Raw genomic sequence first — 21,581 nt, 5'->3', positions numbered from 1 at the left:
GCGCACGCACCCGGCGTGGTCCTTTGGAGGAGCACTGGCGGCCTCGGCAGTCGCAGGCTTGGCCTCTTCCTTCTTGGCGAGCTGCAGCGCGGACCAGCCGTCCGCATGGCGAGCCTTCGTATCCGCGCCAGCCTGCAGCAGGCAGAGCACGACGGGGAGGTGGCCGGTGGCGGCGGCGCCCATCAGCGCGGTGAAGCCGTCGCTCTGCTGCACGTTGACCTCCGCGCCGCGCCGAAGCAGCAGCTCGACCACTCGCTCGTGGCCGTTGCCAGCGGCGGTCATCAGCGCGGTGAGGCCGATGCTGTCCTGCAGGTTGACATCCGCGCCGCGCTGAAGCAGCAGCTCGACCACCCGCTCGTGGCCCTCCTGGGCGGCGACCATCAGCGCGGTGGTGCCTCTGCTGTCCTGCAGGTTGATCTCCGCCCCACGCTGAAGCATCAGCTCGACCACCCGCTCGTGGCCGTAGTTGGCGGCGCCCATCAGCGCGGTCCAGCCGTTGCTGCCCTGCTCGTTGATCTCCGCGCCACGCCGCAGCAGCAGCTCGACCATCCGCTCGTGGCCACTGCGGGCGGCGCCCATCAGCGCAGTGCGGCCGATGCTGTCCTGCTCGCACACCTCCGCGCCGCGCTGCAGCAGCTTCTCGACCACCCGCTCGTGGCCCTCCTGGGCGGCGAACATCAGCGCGGTGAGGCCGTGGCTGTCCTGCAGGTTGACATCCGCGCCGTGCTGAAGCAGCAGCTCGATCGCCCGCTCGTGACCGCTGGCGGTGGCGAGCCTGGCGGCGGCGAGCCTCAGCGCGGTGTGGCCTTTGCCGTCCTGCTTGTTGATCTCCGCGCCGCGCTGAAGCAGCAGCTCGACCACCCGCTCGTGGCCGTCGATGGCGGCGAGCATCAGCGCGGTGAAGCCGTCGCTCTTCTGCTTGTTGATCTCCGCGCCGCGCTGCAGCAGCAGCTCAACCACCCGTTCGTGGCCTTGGCCGGCGGCGGCCATCAACGCGGTGCCGCCGTTGCTCCTCTGCAGGCTGAGCTCAGCGCCATGCTGCAGCAACAGCTCCACCACCAGCTCGCGGCCGTTCTCCGCGGCACACATCAGCGCGGTGTAGCCGTCGCTGTCCTGCATGTTGACCTCAGCGCCGCTCCGCAGCAGCAGCTCAACCACCCGTTCGTGGCCCTCCTGGGCGGCGAGCATCAGCGCGGTGTCGCCATTGCTGTCCTGCACGTTGATCTCAGCCCCACGCTGCAGCAGCAGCTCGACCACCCGCTCGTTGCCGTAGCCGGCGGCGTCCATCAGCGCGGTGCCGCCGTGGCCGTCCTGCAGGTTGACCTCAGCACTGTGCTGCAGCAGCAGCTCGACGACTCGGTCGCGGCCCTTGCTAGCGGCGACCATCAGCGCGGTGCGACCTTCGCGGCTCTGCATGTTGACCTCGGCGCCAGCGCCGCGCTGCAGCATCAGCCCGACCACCCGCTCGTGGCCGCCGATGGCGGCGAGCACCAGCGCGGTGTCGCCATTGCTGTCCTGCACGTTGATCTCCGCGCCGCGCTGAAGCAGCGGCTCAACCACCCGCTCGTGGCCGCTGGTGGCGGCGGCCATCAGCGCAGTGCGGCCATTGCTGCCCTGCACGTTGATCTCCGCGCCGCGCCGCAGCATCAGCTCGACCACCCGCTCGTGCCCCCCCTGGGCGGCGAGCATCAGCGCGGTGTCGCCTTCGCTGCTCTGCAGGTTGACTTGAGCGCCGTGCTGCAATAGTAACTCGGCCACCCGCTCGTGGCCCTGGCCGGCAGCGTCCATCAGCAGGGTATATCCGGTCACCTCGCCGTACTTGTGTGTGGTGTTTGCTCGCCCGCCTCTCTCGAGCCACGAACGCACCGCTGCTTCGTCGCCTCGCAACACCGCGAGGTGCGACCGCCCTTGCGTCATGGTTCCCTTCTGCCCCGGTTTTTTTCTTTTTGTCTCTTTTGTGTTCTCGCCTTCATTCTTTTCCGCACAGCCTCCAGCGCGCTGGCTCGTCGCCTCACGCGTCGCAACTCTCTCTCTCTCGTTTGCGCTCGCTCCCCGCTCCTCGCACCCATCCCTGCGCAGCATCGCCATGGGCCGCCACGCCAAGTCCCGCTCGCTCGCGAGCCGCAAGCGCGAGAAGAACATGAGCGGCGCGCTGCTCGAGAATGCGTACCGCGTTGATACCAAGGACGTCGTTCCCTTCAAGGCGTCGTGGGACACGCAGGTGCCGCGCAAGATGCGGCAGATGATGCACGCGGTGCAGCTCGTGCAGCAGGGCGCGTCGGCCGAGCGGCGGCCGCGCCACATCGAGGACACGGGCGAGCGGAGGCCGTCCAAGAAGCAAAGGCAGCAGGCGCAGCAGCAGGCGCAGGCGCAGCAGGCGGAGGCGGGGGCGGCGAGCGGCAGTGAGCGAGGCGGCGCGCAGCACGGCCCCGCGCCGAAGCCTCCCGCCAAGAAGAAGAGGCGGCGCCAAGAAGAGGAGGGCGGCGGCGAGGCGGCAAACGAGAGAGGGCCGCCGCAGGAGCCGCACGCGCCCGTCAAGCCGCGGAAGCCGAAGGCGGAGGTCGCGGCGAGGCTCCCTCGCTTCGGCGAGACCAACGCCGCGCCGCCCGAGCTCCAGATCAAGGGCGTGCTCGCGCGCAAGTCGCCCCACAAGACTGCGGCCGCCGACGCGCTCGCTCGGCAGCGCGAGGCGGTGCTCGAGAGCTACCGTGCGGCGAAGCAGCGGCGCGGCGGAGGCGACGGCGGCTTCGACGCGGCGGTGGGTGCGGCGCGGATCGCGGGGTAGCGATGAACGCCGAGAGCGAAAGCGGTACGGAAGGCTTGTGGCCATGATTGCGTGGAGCGTGGAGGTCCGTCAGTACTCAGAGTCGACACAGAGTCTACAGAGAGGGATATATCTAGTATGTGAAAATCAAAAGGCGAGATCCGTGCTTTACGATTAGTCGTCACAAGTCACAGCGAGTGAGATCACAGCGAGCCGCGCCGAGTGGTTCCGGTCAAGACCGGAGGTTGCGCACAACAGAACGTCACAACGCGCACGCGCCTCTGCGTCTCCCGCGACCACGCGACCACGTAACGTGTCTCGCCCGTACGTACGGCGGGGTACACTCCCTTCTAGCCTCTGGGGACTGGGGTCTAGTTTAAGTCTAGGGGCCCGCGCGAGAACAAGTTCAGCTCCCGACTACGCGTCTGCGATTGGGATGGAGAAGCCCCACCGGGCAAACTTCTCGGCGTGCCCGCGCTTCATCGCAACGCTCTCGGCGACCTGGGCCCGCTCCGCCGCGTCCATCCCGAGGAGGTACCGCAAGTCGTCGTAGCCCAGGTCCTCAAACACGCCCGCGTACACCTGCAGCCCGACGCCCTCGAGGGCCCGCACGACCGGAGGCATGCCGAGCGGCGGCGGGCCGTCTGGTTGCTGCGGCGGCACCTCTGCGTACGGCGGCGAACTGGCGGCCGCCTCCCCCGCCTGCCACGAGAGGAGCGCCGCGCAGACCGTGCCGTCCTCGTCCGCCAGGTTGGACGCCGGCTCCCACGTCGGCTGGCCCGCCTGCTCGCGGGAGGAGGAGGAGGCGTGAGACGCCGTCCGCACGGCAATCGCCCCCTACCCCCCCCCCCTCCCCCTCCCCCTCCCCCCCGTGGCGGCTGCGCCCTTCGAGGTCACCTTCCACGCGACGAGGTACTCTGGGGCGCCCGCCCTCCGCCTCTCCGACAGGATGCGATCCACCTGCGAGAGGCACGGCCGCGGACGCGTCGTGGACGCATCCTCAGCCGGGGCGGACTCCGGCGCGGCCTACCTCGAACTCTGCCGCAGACGTCGATGGCTCGGCCGCCGAAGAGCCGCCGCTGGACCAGGACGAGTCTGCCGGCGCCGCGGCCGCCCGCGCGTACGCCGCCGCCGCCTCCACCGCCGTGTCGAAGCAGCCGAGGGAGTCACGCCGTCCGTCCACGTAGTGCTGCGCTTGGAAGCGGCCAGTGGAGTACTCATACACGCCCCTGTACCCAGTGGCGTTGCTGCTGGAGAGGTGCAGCCGCAAGCCCTCCGCCTCCTCGGCCACGCCCTCGGCCACGCCCACGGCCGGCGGCATCGCGCGCGCCTTGCCGTCGCCTCGGCCCGGCCCTCGGCCCGGCAGCCACGGGCGGGGGTAGTGCTGTCCGTACGACCAAGTCAGCTCGGCGTAGGCGGGGACGTCGGCGGTGGCGACGAGGAAGGCGCGGCGGGGCAGCCCGCCCCGCTGCGGCGGAGGCCAGTAGAGGAGCTTCAGGTTCGGCTGCGCCGAATCGTTTGCGAGCCGCATCATGTTGCCTATCAGTCGTGAGGCTCGCACGTCACCCGCCGTCGTCGAGGAGCCGTTTGCGAGCCGCATCGTTGCTGCCCTGCTGCCGCGCGTCGATGTAGAGCACGTCGTCCCCCGCCGCCCGCTTGCGCTCGAGCGTCTCGTCGTCGAACGAGACGACGTACTCCGTCTGGTCGACCGCCTGAGGAGGCACGCATGACTCGTCCAACGCGGACTGTCCGCACTGTCTCCGACGCAACTCTGTCCGGTGAGCCGCCTCGTACTCCTCCTCGCTCAGGCAGCGGCCGATCGCCTCGACAGCGAAGGAGGTGGAAGTGTGAGACGACTCAGCCGAGGGGCAGCCGGGATGCAGCCCAGATCTAGCCGAGATCTAGCCGAGATCTAGCCGAGATTCGGACCTCGACGACGACGTCGCCTCGGCGCAGACGCCGCGCGCAGCACAAACCCCAGCCGCGCCCGTCGCTCGTCTCGAACGCGCGCAGCTTGCCGTACTCCACCACCTACGGGGATCCACGGAAAGTTCCGAGAAGGTTCCGGCAAGGCGCAGCCAAGGCCGTGCTCAGCCCGCACCCGCTCCGCCAGCTCTGCGGAGAGCGCCTCGTGCGGTGCGTACCTGTCCATTCATGGATGGATCAATGACAGAAGGAACGAATGCTGGCTACCTGTCCATGAATGAATGAATGAATGAACAAAGCAATGAATGCATGAGCGAAGGGGCACGAGCCGTGGAGCACTGACTCTCGTGCGTACCTCACTGCCACCCGCCGCGTGCCGCACGCAGACAGCACGAAGTTACCAGACTCGTTGACGTCCTCGTACCCTAGCCGTGCCGAGGCGGCCGACGGTGGCAGGTAGCTGCATGCAGCGGCACCGCCATCTCTTCTGCAGGCACCGCCGCCGCCACTGCTGCTGCCGCCGCCACTGCTGCCGCCGCCGCCGCCGCCGCCGCCGCTGCTGCCGCCGCCGCCTTGCCGTGGAGGCGGCGGCGGCGGCGCAAGCATCGCGTGCGGGTCGGCTGCAGCGACCTGCGCCGCGAGAGGGCGGCTCGGGAGGTGCGCGAGAGGGCGGACGAGCGGCCGCGTCTCTGCTGCGCCCAGCCCGGTCCGTAGCCCGTGGACGGACCTGGCAACGGGGCCCGCCTCGCCGGGCACATCGACCAGCAGCAGGCTGTCCGCCTAGTCAATGTGACCGAGGAGTTCAAGTCGCCAGTCCTCGGGCACATCGACCAGCAGCAGGCTGTCCGCCTAGTCAATATGACCGAGGAGTTCAAGTCACCAGTACTCGGGCACATGGACCAGCAGCAGGCTGTCCGCCGTGTGGCCGACGACGCCGCAGTAGAGGGGCTCTCCGTCGCGGCGCGCGATCAGCACCTCGCACCCGTGCGGCGGGAAGTCGGAGAGGCACGTGGGCACGGCGGCGGGGGCCGTGCGCTGCCGCTTGGCCTCCGGGGCTGGGCCGCTGCCGTCGTCCGCCTCATCACACGCAGCGCTGGCCGGGCGGGCGGAAGCTCGAGACGCCTCCGCGACCGCCCGCGCGTACGCCACCGCCGCCTCCACCGCCGAGTCGAAGGCGCCGAGGCAGTCACACCTTCCGTCCACGTAGTGCTTCACAAGGAAGCGGCCTTTGTATCCGGTGGCGTCGCCTTTGTAGACGCCTTTGTACCCAGTGGCACTGCTGCTGGAGAGGTGCAAGCGCATGCCCCCCGCCTCCTCCGCCACCGCCTCGGCAGGCGCCTCCTCCGTCACCCCATCCGAGCTACTGCTGCCGCCGCCGCCGCTGCTGCTCGTGCGCTGCCGCTTGGCATACAAACCGCCCTCGCCAGTCTCAGGCGCAGCGCCGGCCGCCCGCGCGTACGCCGCCGCCGCCTCCACCGCCGTGTCGAAGCAGCCGAGGGAGTCACGCCGTCCGTCCACGTAGTGCTCCGCCCGGTAGCGGCCAGAGGGCAGCTTGCCCACGCTCTTGTAGCCGGTGCTGCTGCTGCTCGAGAGGTGCAGCCGCAGCCCCTCCGCCTCTGTCGCCACTGTCGGAGGAGGATGAGCAGGAGGCTGGTACTCGCCGGCCGCCCGCGCATACGCCACCGCCGCCTCCACCGCCGTGTCGAAGGTTCCGAGGCAGTCACACCTTCCGTGCACCCAGTGGCACGCTTGGAAGCGGCCAGAGGCAACCTGCGACACTCCCTTGTAGCCGGTGCTGCTGCTGCTGGAGAGGTGCAATCGCAGGCCCGCACCCTCGGCCATCACGGCCTCGGTAGGCGCCGCCGCCTCCGCCTCCGCCTCCGCCTCCGCCTCCGCCTCCGCCTCCGCCTCCGCCTCCGCCTCCGCACCCGCCTCCGTGCCCGCCTCCTCCGCCGCCGCCTCGTGCCGGCGCCACGCCTCCTTCCTCGTAGTGACGCGCTCGCCGGCCGGCCCGCGGTAGCCCTTGACCTTGCCGTAGTCGGTGATCTTGCTCCACCCCGGCGGAAGCGCGGGGGCGCGGGGGTGCTGCGAGCCCGATGAGTCAGATGAGCCAGCAGCCGCGCCACCGCTTGAGAGCTCGCCCGCCGCAGCGACCGCCTCCGCCAAGCCGAACCCCTCCTCCACCGCCCCAGCCAAAGCGCTGCCCCCGCCAGACTCGGGCGTGCCCGAGCTGCTACTGCCGCCGCCGCCGCCGCCGATCGTTCGTTGCAGCCGCTTGGGATCAGCAGCCGGGCTGCCGTCGCCCGCCTCAGACGCAGCGGCGACCGCCCGGGCGCACGCCGCCGCTCCCTCCACCGCAGAGCCGCTCCCCTCCTCCACCGCCGCCAAGCCGCCCGACTCCTCCGCCAAGCCGCCCGTGACCGCCTCCTCCGCCAAGCCGCCCCCCTCCTCCACCGCCGCCCCGCCCGCCCCCTCCGCCACCGCCGCCAAAGCACCGCTGCCGCCGCCCGACTCGGCGCTCCCGCTGCCGTCGTGCACGCCCGAGCTGCCACTGCCGCCGCCGCCACTTCTGCAATCGCCGCTCCCGCCGCCGCTCCCGCCGCCGCTCCCGCCGCAACTGTTGGTGCCGCCGCCGCCACTGCCGCTCCCGCCGCGAGCGCTACTTTCTGCACCGCTGCTGCTGGCGCCGCCGCCGCTGCAACCGCTGCTGCTCGCGTCGCCGCCACTGCTGGCGCCGCCGCCGCCAAGCCGCTCCAGGTTCTCGCGCTTCAGGGCGAGCGTGAGTCTCTCCTCGCCGGCCACTGCGCCGACGCGCACTTTCCACCGCCCGAGCTTGTCGTCGAAGCGGAGAAGTCGGCCCTCGAGCCCGTTGAAGTGCTCGGCGGTGAGACCGCGAATGATCACGCGCTGCTTCGGGGCGAGCTCGTCGCTCATCAACTTAGGTGCGCAGCCCTTCTCCAACCCCCGGGCAACGACCACGCCAAATGGCGCCTGAACCGGCTGCTTTCGGTGGAAAAAGAAATCGAGGTACTTACTGCAACAGACACCGCGGTTGCATATCGGGGCGAGCCGGCAGGAAGCAAGCGGCGATGGCGGGGTGGCCCAGAACGTTGTTGGCGGCGAGCATCAGCTCGGTGTCGCCGTAGCTGTTCCGCAAATTGACCTCTGCGCCGCGCTGAATCAGCAGCTCGACCACCCGCTCGTGGCCCTCCCAGGCGGCGCCTATCAGTGCGGTGTCGCCGCTGCTGTTCTGCTTGTTGATCTCCGCGCCGTGCCGAAGCAGCAGATTGACCACTTGTTTGTGGCCGGTGGTGGCGGCGACCATCAGCGCGGTGACGCCGTCGCTCTTCTGCACGTCGATCTCCGCGCCGCGCTGCAGCAGCAGCTCGATCACCCGGTCGTGGCCGTTGCCAGCGGCGTTCATCAGCGCGGTGCCGCCGCTGCTCCTCTGCAGGTTGGCGTCCGCGCCGTGTTGCAGCAGCAGCTCTACCACCCGCTCGTGGCCCTTGTCGGCGGCGTGCATCAGCGCGGTCCAGCCGTCGCTCTTCTGCAGGTTGGGATCCGCGCCGCGCCGCAGCAGCAGCTCGACCACCCGCTCGTGGCCGTAGTGGGCGGCGCCCATCAGCGCGGTGTCGCCGTCGCTATCCTGCATGTCGACCCCCGCGCTGTGCTGAAGCAGCATGTCGACGACTCGCTCGTGGCCGTCGAAGGCGGAGCCTATCAGCGCGGTGCTGCCGGCGCTGTTCTGCTCGTTGATCTCCGCGCCACGCTGGAGCAGCAGCTCGACCACCCGCTCGTGGCCTTTGGTGGCAGCGTGCATCAGCGCGGTGTCGCCGTCGCTGTTCTGCAGGTTGACCTCGGCACCGTGCTGCTGCTGCGTCTCAACCACTTGTTCACGGTGACTAATTGCCATCAAACATGCACTCTCGCTGGCGGAGAAGCTGTACTGCGCTGCTTGAGGACAATCTCGCAACGTAGAGGGGGCAGAGACGCACACCGTCGGCGGCTCGTCATCCGCAATGCGTGCAGAGAGGCTCGATGTGCGCTCGGGGCGGCCATGATAATCGCCGCGGTCGCGTGGTGGCGGCGGCGGCATCGCGGCGTCGGCATCACGGCGTCGGTCGCGCGAGCGCGAACGCGAGCGGCCTCTGCCTCTGCTAAGTTCACTGTCGCCGCCGCGGTCTCTGTGGCCGCGGCCGCGGTCGCTGTCGCGGCGGCGATCGCGCGAGTGGTCTCTGTGGCGGCTGCTGTGGCCGCTGTCGCGGCGGCGGTCGCGCGAGTCATCGCGACGGTCTTGCCTCTCCCTGTTGCGGCGCGTAGGCGACTCAGAACGGCGACGGCTCAACCTCTCCCAGGCCGATGAAAGAAAGAAAAACGCCGAGATTAAAATCCCTGTGTGTACCAGGATCGCTCTACTGGCAAACTTCTAGCTGACATATGCCACGGCGTGCGATCTAGATTCAGCACACGCGCCTCTGCTCGCAACCACTCATCCAATGTGCAATGAACTGTCGTCACCCATGAGTGCGAGTTAGGGCTAGCGGTAGGCCGCTAGCCTGTGAGCAGGGCGTCCATAGACACCTCACACGACCCCGCACCCGGTCTTGTCCGGCCTTGCGGCTGGCTAGATTGCTAGAGGTTGAGCAAGCCACAAGCCTGCTCTAGTCTCCGCATGTTACTTGCTGTCGTCTGTTGTTTGTTGTGCCCTTGTTTGTTCTCTTGGCACCTTGGAGTGCTGGGGGGGGCGACAGGGAGGATGTGGCCCTGAGTTATGTGTACGCCAACTCAGGGTGTGTGGCAGCCAGCTGGCTGTGTGTGAGCCTGTTTGTGTCTGTGTGTCGCTCGTGCGTAGGATGCGCGCGCATCCTGAATTGCTTCATGCATCTTGGGATGCTCGAGGCAATCTCAATTAAAATGGAGATCGTATCGGGCAATTTGAGATGCCGGAGCATTTCAAATTGCGGGTTCCCCGCCCCTGACGTACTGCAAGGTCCGTATGGCTCACCGTGTAGTCGGCCGTACCGCGTTGGTGTCCAGTCCGAGCCTGGCTGTTCTTCACCTTCGATACATACATAAGCAGCCGAACTAAGGCTGCGGGCATGTTTGAAGAAAGTCGGCGAACTCACACCCAATTGCGGCACATGAAATGTACAAATGTACAGGCCTGCCCAAGCCCCTCACCTCGCTGTGAGGTTCTCGCGCTTGAGCGAGACCTCCTCCGTCTCCTCACCCTTGCGAACGCGGACGAGGTACCGCCCTCTGTCGCGGATGAACTCCACCACCTCGCCGCGACGCCCATTGTACTTCACGCCGGTATTGACGAGGCCGTGAATGCGCACAGAGGCACCATTAGCCAGCAGCGCGTCGCCGTCGCCCGACAAATCCAAGCCGACCGCTCCGCTGCTGCTGCTCTCACCGCGGTTCGAGGCGCCCACGCCCGCTCCACTGCGGCCGTCGTCGAGACGTTGCCGCTTGTCCGCCGTCACTGTGTCCTCCTCCGTCAAGTCTACCGTCTGGTGGGAGTGCCGCTGGAGGTGCGCCGGGTTGTTGCGGTAGCACGCCGCGCCACTGCTGCCACCGCCGCTGCCGCTGCCGCCGCCGCTGCTGCCGCCGCCGCCGCCGCCGCCGCCGAGCCGGTTCCCTGCGCCGCTGAACGGTGCGCGCGCGCTGGAGGCGCCGCCGCCGCTGGCAGTGGCAGCGGCAAGCGAGAGGTCGGGGGCAGGCGTGGAAGACGGCCTCGCGGCGGGCGGCGACGGCTGGAGTCCCGCGTGCTGCTGCGCTCCGACGCCGCTCTCGTCGAGCACGCGCTGCTTTGCCTTGAGCCTGAACCACATCTCGTCGTCGAAGGGGCCGTAGACGAGGTAGGCGATCTCGACGGAGGCCGCCCTCTGCCCGAGCCGGTGGACTCGGTCGACGCACTGCTCCAGCACGCCGGGCGTCCAGCTGAGCTCCGCAAAGATCACGTGGTGGGCGGCGGTGAGCGTGATGCCAACCCCGGCCGCGTTGATGGAGAGGAGGGCCACGCGCGGCGAGCCCGGCGCGCGTGTGTCCTGGAAGGCCTGCACGAGGTCCATCCTCTTCTTCGCGCTGGTGGTGCCGTCGATGCGCATCAGCGAGACCCCGCGCCTATCATGGGAAGGCTCCGAGCAGGTCACAGGGGAGGCTCCGAGACGAGGCATCAGCAAGACTCCGCGCCTCTTGAGGGCGTCGCGCATCGCGTCGAGCATCGGCGCGTGGTGCGCGAAGACCAGCACCTTCTCGTCATCGGCGTGCTCGTCCAGCCACCTCGTCACGTGGGCGACGGCGCGCGCCTGCAGGAGAACGGAGGGGTGTCGGAAGGGCCTCGGAAGGGTCTCTGGAGGCGACAGCGCGCCCGCTTCGCGTCGCCGGTGAGCCTGTACAGCTCGGTCGTCATGTTCCGCTGAATGTTCTGCAGCTGCTCCCTCGAGCAGCGCTCGCCCTCCCACTCGACCACCTCATCGTGCCCCACCGTCTCGAGCAACCGGTCGAGCCGCCTCCGCAAGTTCAGCTTCTCCTTGAGCCGCGCCTGCTCGCTACCCCCCTCGCCGCCCTCGCCGCCCTCGCCGCCCTCGCCGCCCTCGCCGCCCTCGCCGCCCTCGCCGTCGATGCGCACTCGGCTCCGGATCTTGGGCGGAAGCGAGCGGAGCATCACGTCCTTGGTGCGCCGGACCATCACGTGCCTCCGCAGCTTCTCCTCGAGCTCGCCCAAGTTGGTCGCGCCCGAGAACTTGTTGAAGTCGTCGCGGCCGCCACAATACGTGTTGCCGAACTCCTCGAGCCCGCCCGGCGGGAAGACTGTCGGCGCGATGGCGCTCGCCTGCGTCCACAGCTCGTACGGGCGAGAGAGCGCCGGAGTGCCGGAGAGGAGGACGGCGGCGACGGCCCGGCGCACGAGAGGGAGCAGCGCCCTGGTCCGCTGCGCCTGCCACGCACGGGGGCGCGCCGGTGGGAGGCCAGCGGCGGTGCGGGGAAGAGAGGCGGCGGTGCGAGGGCGGAAGAGAGGCGGCGGTGCGAGGGCGACAGAGAGGCGGCGGTGCGAGGGCGGGAGAGAGGCGGCGGTGCGAGGGCGGAAGAGAGGCGACGGTGCCATGGCGGGCGGCGGAGTGTTCACCTCTGGCGACTTGAGGTTGTGCGACTCGTCGCAGACGATCGCGCGGAAGCGGTTGAGCTCGCCCGTGCGTTGGGCTCGTGCGCGAGCGCCATCATACGTCGCGATGACCACCGACGCGTCGGCGGAGAGCGAGTCCTCACCCTTGTCCACCACCTGCACCTTTGCGGGCGAGAGCTGCTCTGGGAGCCAGCGCAGCAGCTCGGCTCGCCAGTTGTACTTGACGCTCGAGGGGCACAGCACGAGCGCAGGCCACACGTCCGCGTGAGCGAGGACGCCGATCGCGGTCACAGTCTTGCCGAGCCCCATGTCGTCGGCGACGAGCCCGCGAAGGCGGTTTCCCACCACAAACTCGACCGCCTCGCGCTGGTGCGGCATCAGCCCCTCGGCGAGGGTGGGTGGCAGGCGGAGGAGCGGCGGCGTCGCCCGCTGTGGCGTTGACGGGGCAGAGGACGCCGCCGCCCCCGCCGCCGCCCGCTCCGGCGTGGACGCTGCGGATGCTTCCGATTGGATCGAGCGGACGGCGCCCGTCTCCTTGAGCTGCGCCAGGCGGCGCTCTACGTCTTCCTTGTGCTGGATCGGCAGCAGCCACGCGGAGAGCTCGGGTTTGTAGTACCCGCGAAACTCGCGGCAGAGAATGATGAGGCCCTCGTCGTACTCGAAGGCCACCTTGAGCCGCAGCTGTCCACCGTCGCGCACGATAGAGAGGCGGACGTCGCTGCCGATGACCACTGCCTGCGTGCGGCCTCTCGGCTGCTTGTGCCGCTCATCAGCCCACTGGAACCAGTGCTTACACTTCGGTGACTGCGAGCAGGCGTAGAATGGCCGGCCGTTGTTCGGGCCCCCGTTGTTGGTGATTTTCACCGCGCACGGCTGGTTGTGGCCGGGGCAGCGATAGGGCGGGTAGCCGTCGGCCATCGCGCGCGGCCGTCGCTGCCAAGGCCGAACCGCACCACAAAATTTCACAACAGCTTCTTTTACGGTAGGGGATGACTACTTCTTCGATCGTGGTTAGCTCCCCGGGTGGGGTGCGGCCGATGACCGCACTCCAAGTGCTCCAAGTGCTCAAGCGGGAGACTGCAAACAAAACGCACACCACCCAACACGCTCAAGCGCGGCCCCGCCCGACCAACGAGCGAACAGCACACTCCTCGAAAGGGGTGGCCTACACCCACGTTGGGCGGTACAGCAGCGGGCTAGTGAGAGAACCAAACACTCGAGCGGGTGGTGGTTGTTCCGCCAAGACTCCCGAATCGGACGCGGACGCGCCTGCCTAGGCAGGCGGGCGCGGGGCGCCGCCGCCACGGCCAAAGCCGCGGTATCCCCCCTCGCCGCCGGGCGGGCCGCGGCGGTAGCCATCGCGGTCGCCACGCGGCGGTCCGCGCTCGCCATCGCGGTCTCCACCCGGGCGCTCCGGCGCCGCGGGCTTGGTCGACTTCTTGAGCGTGTTTGGGACGACGTCCTCGGGGATGTGGAGGTACCTTTGCGAGGCGGGGGTGGGGTGGATAGGGCGAGGAAAGGAGCCGGCGGGCGCGGAGGGGGGGGGGGGGGGGGCTTTTTCCAAAGCTCCCGCCGGGGGTGGGGGGGTGAGCTCCTTCCCGCAAGGTCCCCCGATGCCCCTCTCCCTTGAGGAACCAGTAGTAGTGCTTCCAGGCGAAGCGCTCGGTGACGAGCTCCTTCGAGGTGAGCGACTGCATCAGCTTGATCACCTAAGCAAGGATACGCGACTTGAGACGCGCGGAGAGATGCATGTCTGTGTGCTGCTATGTGTGCCCCGCCTGTGTGCCTCTGCATGTGCCCGGCTCACGCGGATCCCACCGCGCGCAGTCCGCCCCACATCTCCCTACATCTTTCCCCATCTCGCACCTCGAGGTTGCGCACGCGCTGCGGCGACGTCTTGACGGCGCCATCCTCGCAAAATGAGGTTGAGACGCCCATGATGTCCGGGTGGAGCATGAGGGCATTGCGGTCAGTGTGGCCGGTCGTCTTCTCGGCGACGATCACGCCCTCTGCGAGCGAGGGCCAGCTAGTGTGAGCGGCAGGCGGTGGGCTACGGGCGGCAGGACGTGTGGGCTGAGCTGCCAGCTGTGACGCACGCGCAAAGGTGGAGCGCACGAGCGTCGCTGCAGCAGGGCCGGACCGCGGCAGTGGTAGCGGCAGCGGAGGAGGCCGGGCGACCAGGCGGGCGAGTGCACACCCTTGAAGAGGTAGGAGAGGATCGCGAGGCGGTTCTTCTTCGTGATCAGCATGGTTGCGGATGCAGTCGGGGCTGTAGAGGCACGCGCAAGAAAGAAAGAAACCCTGCTTGCCGAGAGCTCCTGCCGCCGCCCCTGCCACCCCTGTGTCAGTGTGCCTGTGGTAGGAGAGACTGCCAGCGACAAGCTGGAGGCAGGTCGCTCTGAGATGAGACCGCCAGTGGATGTGGGAGTCCACCGCGCACCGCGCTGCGAGCCTGTCGTGACCCTTGTCAGGAGCAGGAGAGCCCCACCTGTCCCCCTGATCGTCCTTCCAAAATCCTGCTGTGCAGGTGTGGACCCTGTCCTCGTCCCATCCCTCGTTTGGCGTGTCTGTTTTCTTTCTTTCTTTTCCCATCCCTCCCTTGGGTTGTCCGTTTTCTTTCTTTCTTTTTAAACACAATTACAACTTTTCTCCAACTTCAGTCTACTCTTGCAAAGAGAGCCGTTCCCTGTGTGGTGGCGGCGTGCCGTCCTCCCATCCCTCCCTGGGGTTGTCTGTTTTCTTTCTTTCTTTCTTTAAGAGAGCCGTCCTCCCATCCCTCCCTTGGGTTGTCCGTTTTCTTAATAAGTAAATTCTTTCTTAAGAGAGCACAATTACAACTTTTCTCCAACTTCAGACCAGTCGGCCGCGCGTCCCCTGAAACCGCCGTTCTGGTGGCTTGACGACCCAGCATGGGAGAGAGAGAGAGAGAGAGATGAGTGACGAGCAGATCTGCCGCCAGCTCCTCTGGGCATCCCTTCGGTCGACGGTGAGGCCTTGCAGTAACAGCACGCCACACCAACCTCGCTCCGACGGCAAGGTGCAACGGGCCACAGTGCACCCCGGGCAGTTGTCGGTGGGGACACACGGCCTCGTCGGATGGGATAGCGGGCGGCCTGTGTGGACAGAGGCGCTGCTCGCCGCCCTCGATCGCCGGCTGGAGCAGGGCCAGTCCGTATCACCGCCCGACTACCCACACGCGGCCGAGGACGTTCTGCTCGCATTGACGCAGGTGGCCGCGTTGGGTGCGACGCAGCCCCGCACGGCTGTGTGGTCATCCATCTCTCCGTGGCTCGAGTCGGCACTCCTTCGCAACGGCGTGGCTCGCCGCGTGTTGACGGTCGACTATAACGCGCCTCGCATCGATGCGCGGGGAGACCGCCTGATGGCGATGGAGCTAGGCCAGGCGTGCAGCCACTACTGCTCCCGCGGATCAGCCTTTGACCTCATCGTCTCCTTCTCCGGAATCGAGCATGATGGCCTCGGCCGGTATCACGACCCCCTTGACCCCGACGGCGACCTGGCTGCGATGCGGGAGGTGTGGCTCCAGCTGCGGCCCGGTGGTGTGCTGCTGCTCGGTGTCCCCACCTCGGACACCGACGCCACCATCGTAAACGGCCACCGGCTCTACGGCCCGACCCGTCTGCCGCTTCTCATCCGCGACTTTGAGCTCGTCGCCCGTGTTTGGGACGGTCATGTGGTGAGGGGAGGCCTCGAGCGGGCAAACGAGACGCCGACCCTCTGGTACGGGCGCACCGGCCGAGTGATGCGCCGCGGCTTTGCGCCGCGCGGCGACTGGGGACGGAGCAGACACCCGGGCGGCGAATATTGGGACTGGCAGCATCAGCCCGTGTTGGTCTTGCGCAAGCCAAAGCGGCGTGCGGCAGAGATGCTGCCCGGCTGGGTTGCCAAGTGGAGTGCGGCAGTGCAGGAGGGCCGGTGCAAGCAGATGCCTGACTGGCATGTCAGGCCGTGAGCGCGAGCCGGCGACTGTGGTCAGCGGCAAACGCCGCCGCGGCCACGACGACGACGACGGTGTGATTCCTCGGGTTTCTGGGGACTCTTGACAGAGGTGTGCTAGTCCTACAGTCGGACGGCGAAAGAAAGAAAGAAAGAAAACAGACAATCCAAGGGAGGGATGGAGGACGGCACGCCGCCACCACACAGGGATTTTAAGCACAGGAGCGCTCTTTTTCTGCGCATGCCACCGAATATCATGGATGGCGGGAACGCGTGGGGGAGCTAAACACGAGCACCTCGAATGCACATATGCTGCGCCTAGATGAGGAGGTACTCGCGGCACTCGAGGGCTTTACGCTGTCTGCGGTCGATAAGAGGAATACCGACCTGACCCTCGAGGAGGAGGTTGCCGCCGCGCTTGAGGAGGAGGTTGCTGGGCGCTGCATTGTCGCTCCTTTGGAGAGCACGTGCGCCACTCGGCGGGTGGCGAGGTGTGAGGAAGCGGTGGGGAGCGAGCCTCTTGCCGACGGAGCGCACCTCGCGCAACGGATCGATCAGCTGGAAACGGACCTAGGTGTGTCAGGCGAGGGAAGCCTGGAAGAGCGGCTCGGCGCCATCGAGCGCTTGATTGAGCTGGATGTGCCGACTGCAGACATCCAAGGCGAGGCGTGGCCGACAGCGCCGGCGACGCAGCAAGTGCCCGACGTGCCGTCTTGTCCGCCCACATCGGCCGCGAGCTACATGAGAAAGGGCGAGCTGTTGGTGCGGCTTACGGAGAAGCCCTGTCGTCGGGCTGCGCGCACGATGGAGAAGGCTGCGGCGCCTCAGGGCGGCGGTTTCGAAGGTGCCTTTCCTACGCGCCACCCCCTGAGCCGTGATGGCGACGAGCCGCCGATGCGGTATGCGCGTGAGCAGATTCTCAAATTCGCCCGCAGTCGGCGCTCGCATATGGAGCTGCCATCGTCGTTGAACAGCTCGGAGCGCTACTTGTTGCACGCAGCTGCTTCCGCTTTCAATTCTGCTCAACGTTGGAATTTTCCGTTCCAGGTTCTACACGTTTCGTACGGCGAGGGGAAGGGGAGGTACTTGGCACTGATGAAGGCCCTTCCGCCTCGCCAAATCGAGTTCGCGAGGTCCAGGCGCAGCAATGTGGAGCAAGCGATGACAACCGCTCGCTCTCCTACGTCAGGCGAGGACGCCGCCGACAACGTAGGGGGCGCTCGTTTGGCCTCTCATGCCCTCGACTCGGCGACGCAACGCCGGCCGGTGCGGTACAAGGTCCCGCAAAGGCGCTCGAGGCGCTGTCGAGGGAGCCACGGCGTTGATGAGACCAGGGAGCCCGTCAATGAATCGATTCCTGACAGGCATGGCACGGCAGTTCCGTCCGACCATCCCGGCCTCGAGTGTGTCATCTGTCTCGACAAGCCGAGCTCTCACGTGCTAGTCCCCTGTGGCCACTACTGCGCTTGTGCCAGCTGTATTGATCAGCTCCAGTACTGCCCGATGTGCCGAGCTCCCGTGAATCGGGCGGTGCGTGTCTTCCTCTCCTAGTAGGCCTTGGCAGTGGCGCTCTCGTCGCGAGGCGAGCCGGGTTCGGCGGCGGCGGCGCGGACGCCAGCCATCTCCCCGGTCGACCCCCCCGCGCGAGAGCGACGCGAGAGGAGAGGCTCCTCTCTGTGCACAGCGCCACAGCGCACAGGGGAGCGGGAGGTGTGTGGCGTGCGGGCTCTCATCGGTAGCCGGGCTCTCATCCCCCGTAGTGCCTCCCTCCTTTTTGCGTACGTGCACCGGGACGTCGTCTAGGTTCAACTGACGATATTCGATATATACCGTACCTGCGAGACTCTTACCCGCCGTTACCCCTCGGCCTCGCGCACGGGTGTTCTCGCCGCATGATACGTTCGCATGGGACTGCGCGGGGTGGTGTCACGAAACCCCTCTGCGGCTCCTCTTCGCCTTCCGCGCGGGCGTCTCACCGCCGCCTCCCCCGCCCTCCTCAGCCGCCGCCGCCCCGCAGAGCGCCGGAGCCTGCGCCTGCGTCTCGGTGAAACGGTCGGGCGCGCGGGTGGGAGCCCAGTACGCGCCGCCGCGCACGCTGCCGTCAGCGTCAACGTCGAGCGAGACGATGGAGGCGGTGGCCGGGTAGAGCCGCGCGTCCTCCCGCTTCTTGGACGCGAGAGTCGTCGGCAGACCTTCCGCGAGAAGCCGCGCCGAGAAGACGACGTCGCCGTGCGTCACGCAGGCGACCTCGGCGTCCTCACCGAAGTCGGCGGCGAGCCGCGCGAGCAGGCTGCGCAACCGCGACGCGACGGCCTCGAAGGTCTCGTAGCCCTCGGGAACGTCATCGTACAGAGTGTGCCACCGCCCGGCAAATGTGCTGAGGGGCTTGCCGTCGTGCGGCGTGTGCACCTCCAGTAGCGCCGCCTCTTGGCGAAGCGGCGGACCCTGCGGCTGCCGGTGCGCCCTCGCCTGCCCCCGCTGCAGCTCCCGCGCCGTCGTCCGCGCGCGCAGCATCGGTGAGCAGAGGATCAGTGCAAGCTGGCGGCTCGCGAGATGTGCGGCTGCCTCCTCGGCCTGCCGGACGCCGTGAGCGCTGAGGCGGAAGCGCGGGAGCCGGCCGTACATCACGGAGCGCGGGTTGTGCACCTCGCCGTGCCGAACGAGGTGCACCCTCATCTATCTGGAAGAGGGTCGACAGGGTCAGCTACCTAGGTCGGGATAAAAGAAAGAGGGACCGCTGCAACTGCCGCCTCCCCGCTCCCGTTCCCCTGTGTCCCTGATCGTCCTTACAAGATCCTGCTCGCGCAGGTGGGGACCCTGTCCTTCTCCCACCCCTTGTTTGGTGTGTCCGTTTCCCTATGAGCTACCTTCTCCTGGAAAAGTTATTTAGTACGACCCCGGTTTCGGATATCGGCGAACGATCGGAAGGGTGCCGCCTGCACACAAATGGAGTCCTCGATGTGTGCACCTCAGTCCCAGAAGCTTGGAGCTTCAGGCCGCGACCACGTGGCTAGGTGGACACTAAAGTGCCATTTTGGCGCCAAATCTTGGCGCGAAATGACACGTGTCTTGGCGGGAGTGTGGTGTGGCTGCGCTGCTCGACAGCGCTGCTGTTGAGCGCCAGCTGCTGCTTCCTTCAGCCAGACGGCCGGGCCTGCGCAGCACAACCGCTGGCCTTCCTCCTGCACCACAGGAGCGCGACAAGGCGCGCGTCTGGGCAAGCAGTGCGTCTCATCGCGATGCGAGAGTCGACGCTGTGACGCCGCCACTCGCCGGCTAGAATGACAGTGGCAGCATTCGAGTACGCGTCGAGCTGTGCGTACCAGCACTTGTATACGAGCTTATTGTGTCCCTGAGCTACTGTGGGGTGCGTGGGCTCAGCTGCGGAGCACGTACTGGGGTCTGGGCGGCGCGCGGTAGCGGGGTGATACTAATAAACTTTTCCAGGAGAAGGTATGTATTTATTTATTAAGCAGATGCGCGCGCCCCGATAGGTTCACGCTTACTAACACACTCGCTCTGATGTTGAGACGCCGGATCGCGGCGGAGGCAACGAGGCAAGGGCAAATTTCTCAAGAGGCCGCGACTATGTCTCGGAGTCGAGCGGCAGTAGCACCGTCTCCTCGCCTCGCCAAGTCAGCACGATGGCCTCGCCTTGCTCCTCGCAGCTCTCGAGCAGCCGACTCGCGGTGCCCGACTCGATGAGCGCCATCAGCCGCTCCCCCCGCGGCCTCTCCCCGACCTCGTCCACCGCCGCAGTGACGACGGGGTGCAGCAGCTTGCCATCCGACGCGATGCGGAGCTCGCTCGGCGCAAACGGCGTCGAGATGGAGCGGGCAAGCGCGCCGTCCGGGCAGAGGAAGCGCAGCTCGCCTGAGGGAGACGACACGGACGTGTCATGGACGTGTCATGGACGTGCCCGTGTCGCCCCGCAGCAGGAGCGACGCTCGCCATCTCGCAGGTCGTTGAAGATGATTGGCGCCTCGTCGCAGGAGGCGAAGTAGCGCTCGTGCGCGCGCCGCGAGAGGTACGGGTACCGATCCTCGTGCATCCCCGTCGTGTTGCGCTGCATGTGCCCAAAAAAGAAGTCGAGCATCCGCGGGTCACGCATCTGTCCATCGTGTCCGTCCGGCTTGTGCAGCTCCTTGCGCCACAGCCGGCCTCGCGCGTCGATGTGGAAGAAGTAGATTCGCTGCCGATTCAGCTCGTCCGACTGGGTCCTGTGCGGGCTGTCAAAGTCGATGTAGTTCTTCCACGCGTCGCGTCCGCGCCACCGCTTCGGCGTCCCATCCGGCCACGCGTCCGACTCGTACTCGGCTCTGCTGACTTCGGCGGCCGCCGCGCCGTCCGGCTCGTCCCTCGACGCCGAGAATGCTCGGCGGCCGAGGCGGGCGACGCCGCAGCCGCAGCCGCGGCGAGCCGCGACGGCACTGCAGCTTCGGGCCAACGACATTTTCAGGAAGCAAATAAAAATTATGAAAAACCTGCCCAGGTCGATAGCCACGGTGCGCCTACCTCCGGGTATGCTGCTCCGGCTCCCAGTCCCCGGGCCCCCTGCTCTCGTCTGCGCTAGTTTCTGCTTTGATTGTCTTCACTGCTAAGTGAAAAGGCAAAAAGGTAAAAGCTAAACGGTGAAACACAAGCAAGAGTCTTGAAACAACAAAACGCGCGCGTGAACAGGGCTCCAGGCCCCAAATGACGTGTGAGTGTTAGAGTTGGTTGGTATTGCTAAAAATCTCTCTCTCTCTCTCTCTCTCTCTCTCTCTCTCTCTCTCTCTCTCTCTCTCTCTCTCTCTCTCTCTCTCTCTCTCTCTCTCTCTCTCTCTCTCTCTCTCTCTCTCTCCCTCTTACTATCTCTCTCTCTCTCTCTCTGAAACAAAATGGTCAATGCGCATGGATCATTAATTACTTCCAAAAAGGGGGCTACAACAAAGAGATAACAAACGCGCATTGTGTGGGAATTTACCAACCGACTTCGCGACCGTCTACCGCAAAGGCGGGTGGCGAGGCGCCCGAGACGCTCACCGTCAGCACCATCGGGTGGGGAGAGGCGGCCATCCGAGCCTTCCTTCCAGTCCGCAGCAACAATCTTCTTCGGTGAGCTCAAACTGCGGCGGCATATCTCTCGCAACACCTGGCTGCTCCATTCGAACGTACTCGTAGGTACCACAAGAAGGCCAGCAGCAGCAGCAGTGAGTCAACGTTGGGCCTTCGGTAAATCGGGTTTTGCTCTCGTCGAATTGCAACCAAGAGCATCGGAAGCAGCAGCACGGCGGTGCCATCGAGTAGCATCCACTTTCCAGCTCCTGGCAGTGCTGACTGTCCTGCTCACGAGCCATGCGCTTCACTTCAACCTTTGTTGGGGGTGGGGGACCAATGCAGGACTTGCACCGCCTCTGTTCCACTGGCTTGCTCCACTGGGTTTTCGAAAAGCTCGACTGGGGGTGCACCTTCTTGCACTCGGAGCACACGCAAGCGTCGCTCGTGGCCGCCGACACAGCCTCGCTGCTGCTGCCGAGCACCTCCACGGCGCCTGCCGGAGCGAGCACCTCCACGGGCACGGCATCGGCCGTTGCGAGCACCTCCACGGCGCCTGCCGGAGCGAGCACCTCCACGGCGACGACCTCAACCACAGTGACGGGCGGTTCGTCGCCGTTAGCCTCCACCACAGTGACGGGCGGCTCGCCGTCAGCCTCCACCACAGTGATGGGCGGCTCGCCGTCAGTCTGCATCGAGCACACCGCTCAGACGTCGTCCGTCCATCCGCATAACGCGCTCTCGAGGTCTTGCATCCGATTCTGTTGT

At 67.0% G+C, this 21,581-nt stretch overlaps 9 protein-coding genes across 9 annotated transcripts; 3 read left to right on the top strand and 6 right to left on the bottom strand.

Moving 5' to 3' along the window:
* Nucleotides 1–2,086: 2,086 nt before the first annotated feature.
* EMIHUDRAFT_100579 (hypothetical protein) lies at nt 2,087–2,785 on the top strand (the record flags this gene model as incomplete). The annotated part of the gene is made up of 1 exon (XM_005778921.1): nt 2,087–2,785. The coding sequence occupies one exon, from the start codon at nt 2,087–2,089 to the stop codon at nt 2,783–2,785; it is 699 nt and encodes a 232-aa protein (XP_005778978.1).
* A 396-nt stretch (nt 2,786–3,181) lies between these two features.
* On the bottom strand, nt 3,182–7,624 carry EMIHUDRAFT_100578 (hypothetical protein; the record flags this gene model as incomplete). Its single annotated transcript, XM_005778920.1, has 9 exons — nt 3,182–3,547; nt 3,662–3,724; nt 3,795–4,232; nt 4,402–4,476; nt 4,694–4,795; nt 4,866–4,908; nt 5,046–5,470; nt 5,516–5,539; nt 5,585–7,624. 9 exons carry the CDS (start codon nt 7,622–7,624, stop codon nt 3,182–3,184), a joined length of 3,576 nt encoding a protein of 1,191 aa, XP_005778977.1.
* Nucleotides 7,625–9,867: 2,243 nt separating this feature from the next.
* Nucleotides 9,868–12,737, bottom strand: EMIHUDRAFT_205633 (hypothetical protein; the record flags this gene model as incomplete). The annotated part of the gene is made up of 6 exons (XM_005778919.1): nt 9,868–10,203; nt 10,477–10,975; nt 11,092–11,237; nt 11,325–11,633; nt 11,823–12,203; nt 12,342–12,737. 6 exons carry the CDS (start codon nt 12,735–12,737, stop codon nt 9,868–9,870), a joined length of 2,067 nt encoding a protein of 688 aa, XP_005778976.1.
* Nucleotides 12,738–12,853: 116 nt separating this feature from the next.
* On the bottom strand, nt 12,854–14,080 carry EMIHUDRAFT_435099 (hypothetical protein). The gene is made up of 4 exons (XM_005778918.1): nt 14,017–14,080; nt 13,686–13,828; nt 13,431–13,528; nt 12,854–13,300 (listed from the first exon to the last, which is right to left on the bottom strand). Exons 1-4 carry the CDS (start codon nt 14,066–14,068, stop codon nt 13,093–13,095), a joined length of 501 nt encoding a protein of 166 aa, XP_005778975.1. The 5' UTR covers nt 14,069–14,080; the 3' UTR covers nt 12,854–13,092.
* Nucleotides 14,081–14,222: 142 nt separating this feature from the next.
* EMIHUDRAFT_205631 (hypothetical protein) lies at nt 14,223–15,792 on the top strand (the record flags this gene model as incomplete). Its single annotated transcript, XM_005778917.1, has 2 exons — nt 14,223–14,234; nt 14,857–15,792. 2 exons carry the CDS (start codon nt 14,223–14,225, stop codon nt 15,790–15,792), a joined length of 948 nt encoding a protein of 315 aa, XP_005778974.1.
* A 293-nt stretch (nt 15,793–16,085) lies between these two features.
* Nucleotides 16,086–16,989, top strand: EMIHUDRAFT_205630 (hypothetical protein; the record flags this gene model as incomplete). The annotated part of the gene is made up of 3 exons (XM_005778916.1): nt 16,086–16,472; nt 16,605–16,823; nt 16,966–16,989. 3 exons carry the CDS (start codon nt 16,086–16,088, stop codon nt 16,987–16,989), a joined length of 630 nt encoding a protein of 209 aa, XP_005778973.1.
* Nucleotides 16,990–17,702: 713 nt separating this feature from the next.
* EMIHUDRAFT_205629 (hypothetical protein) lies at nt 17,703–18,452 on the bottom strand (the record flags this gene model as incomplete). Its single annotated transcript, XM_005778915.1, has 1 exon — nt 17,703–18,452. The coding sequence occupies one exon, from the start codon at nt 18,450–18,452 to the stop codon at nt 17,703–17,705; it is 750 nt and encodes a 249-aa protein (XP_005778972.1).
* A 210-nt stretch (nt 18,453–18,662) lies between these two features.
* Nucleotides 18,663–20,229, bottom strand: EMIHUDRAFT_205628 (hypothetical protein; the record flags this gene model as incomplete). Its single annotated transcript, XM_005778914.1, has 4 exons — nt 18,663–18,712; nt 18,945–19,136; nt 19,461–19,649; nt 19,722–20,229. 4 exons carry the CDS (start codon nt 20,227–20,229, stop codon nt 18,663–18,665), a joined length of 939 nt encoding a protein of 312 aa, XP_005778971.1.
* A 509-nt stretch (nt 20,230–20,738) lies between these two features.
* EMIHUDRAFT_205627 (hypothetical protein) lies at nt 20,739–21,508 on the bottom strand (the record flags this gene model as incomplete). Its single annotated transcript, XM_005778913.1, has 3 exons — nt 20,739–20,844; nt 20,944–21,082; nt 21,151–21,508. 3 exons carry the CDS (start codon nt 21,506–21,508, stop codon nt 20,739–20,741), a joined length of 603 nt encoding a protein of 200 aa, XP_005778970.1.
* Nucleotides 21,509–21,581: the final 73 nt, after the last annotated feature.

Source organism: Emiliania huxleyi, assembly GCF_000372725.1.
Source record: "Emiliania huxleyi CCMP1516 unplaced genomic scaffold EMIHUscaffold_24, whole genome shotgun sequence".
NCBI classification, from domain to species: domain Eukaryota; phylum Haptophyta; order Isochrysidales; family Noelaerhabdaceae; genus Emiliania; species Emiliania huxleyi.
Note: the sequence above shows the minus strand (reverse complement) of the source record. Positions and strands in the feature narration are given on the sequence as shown.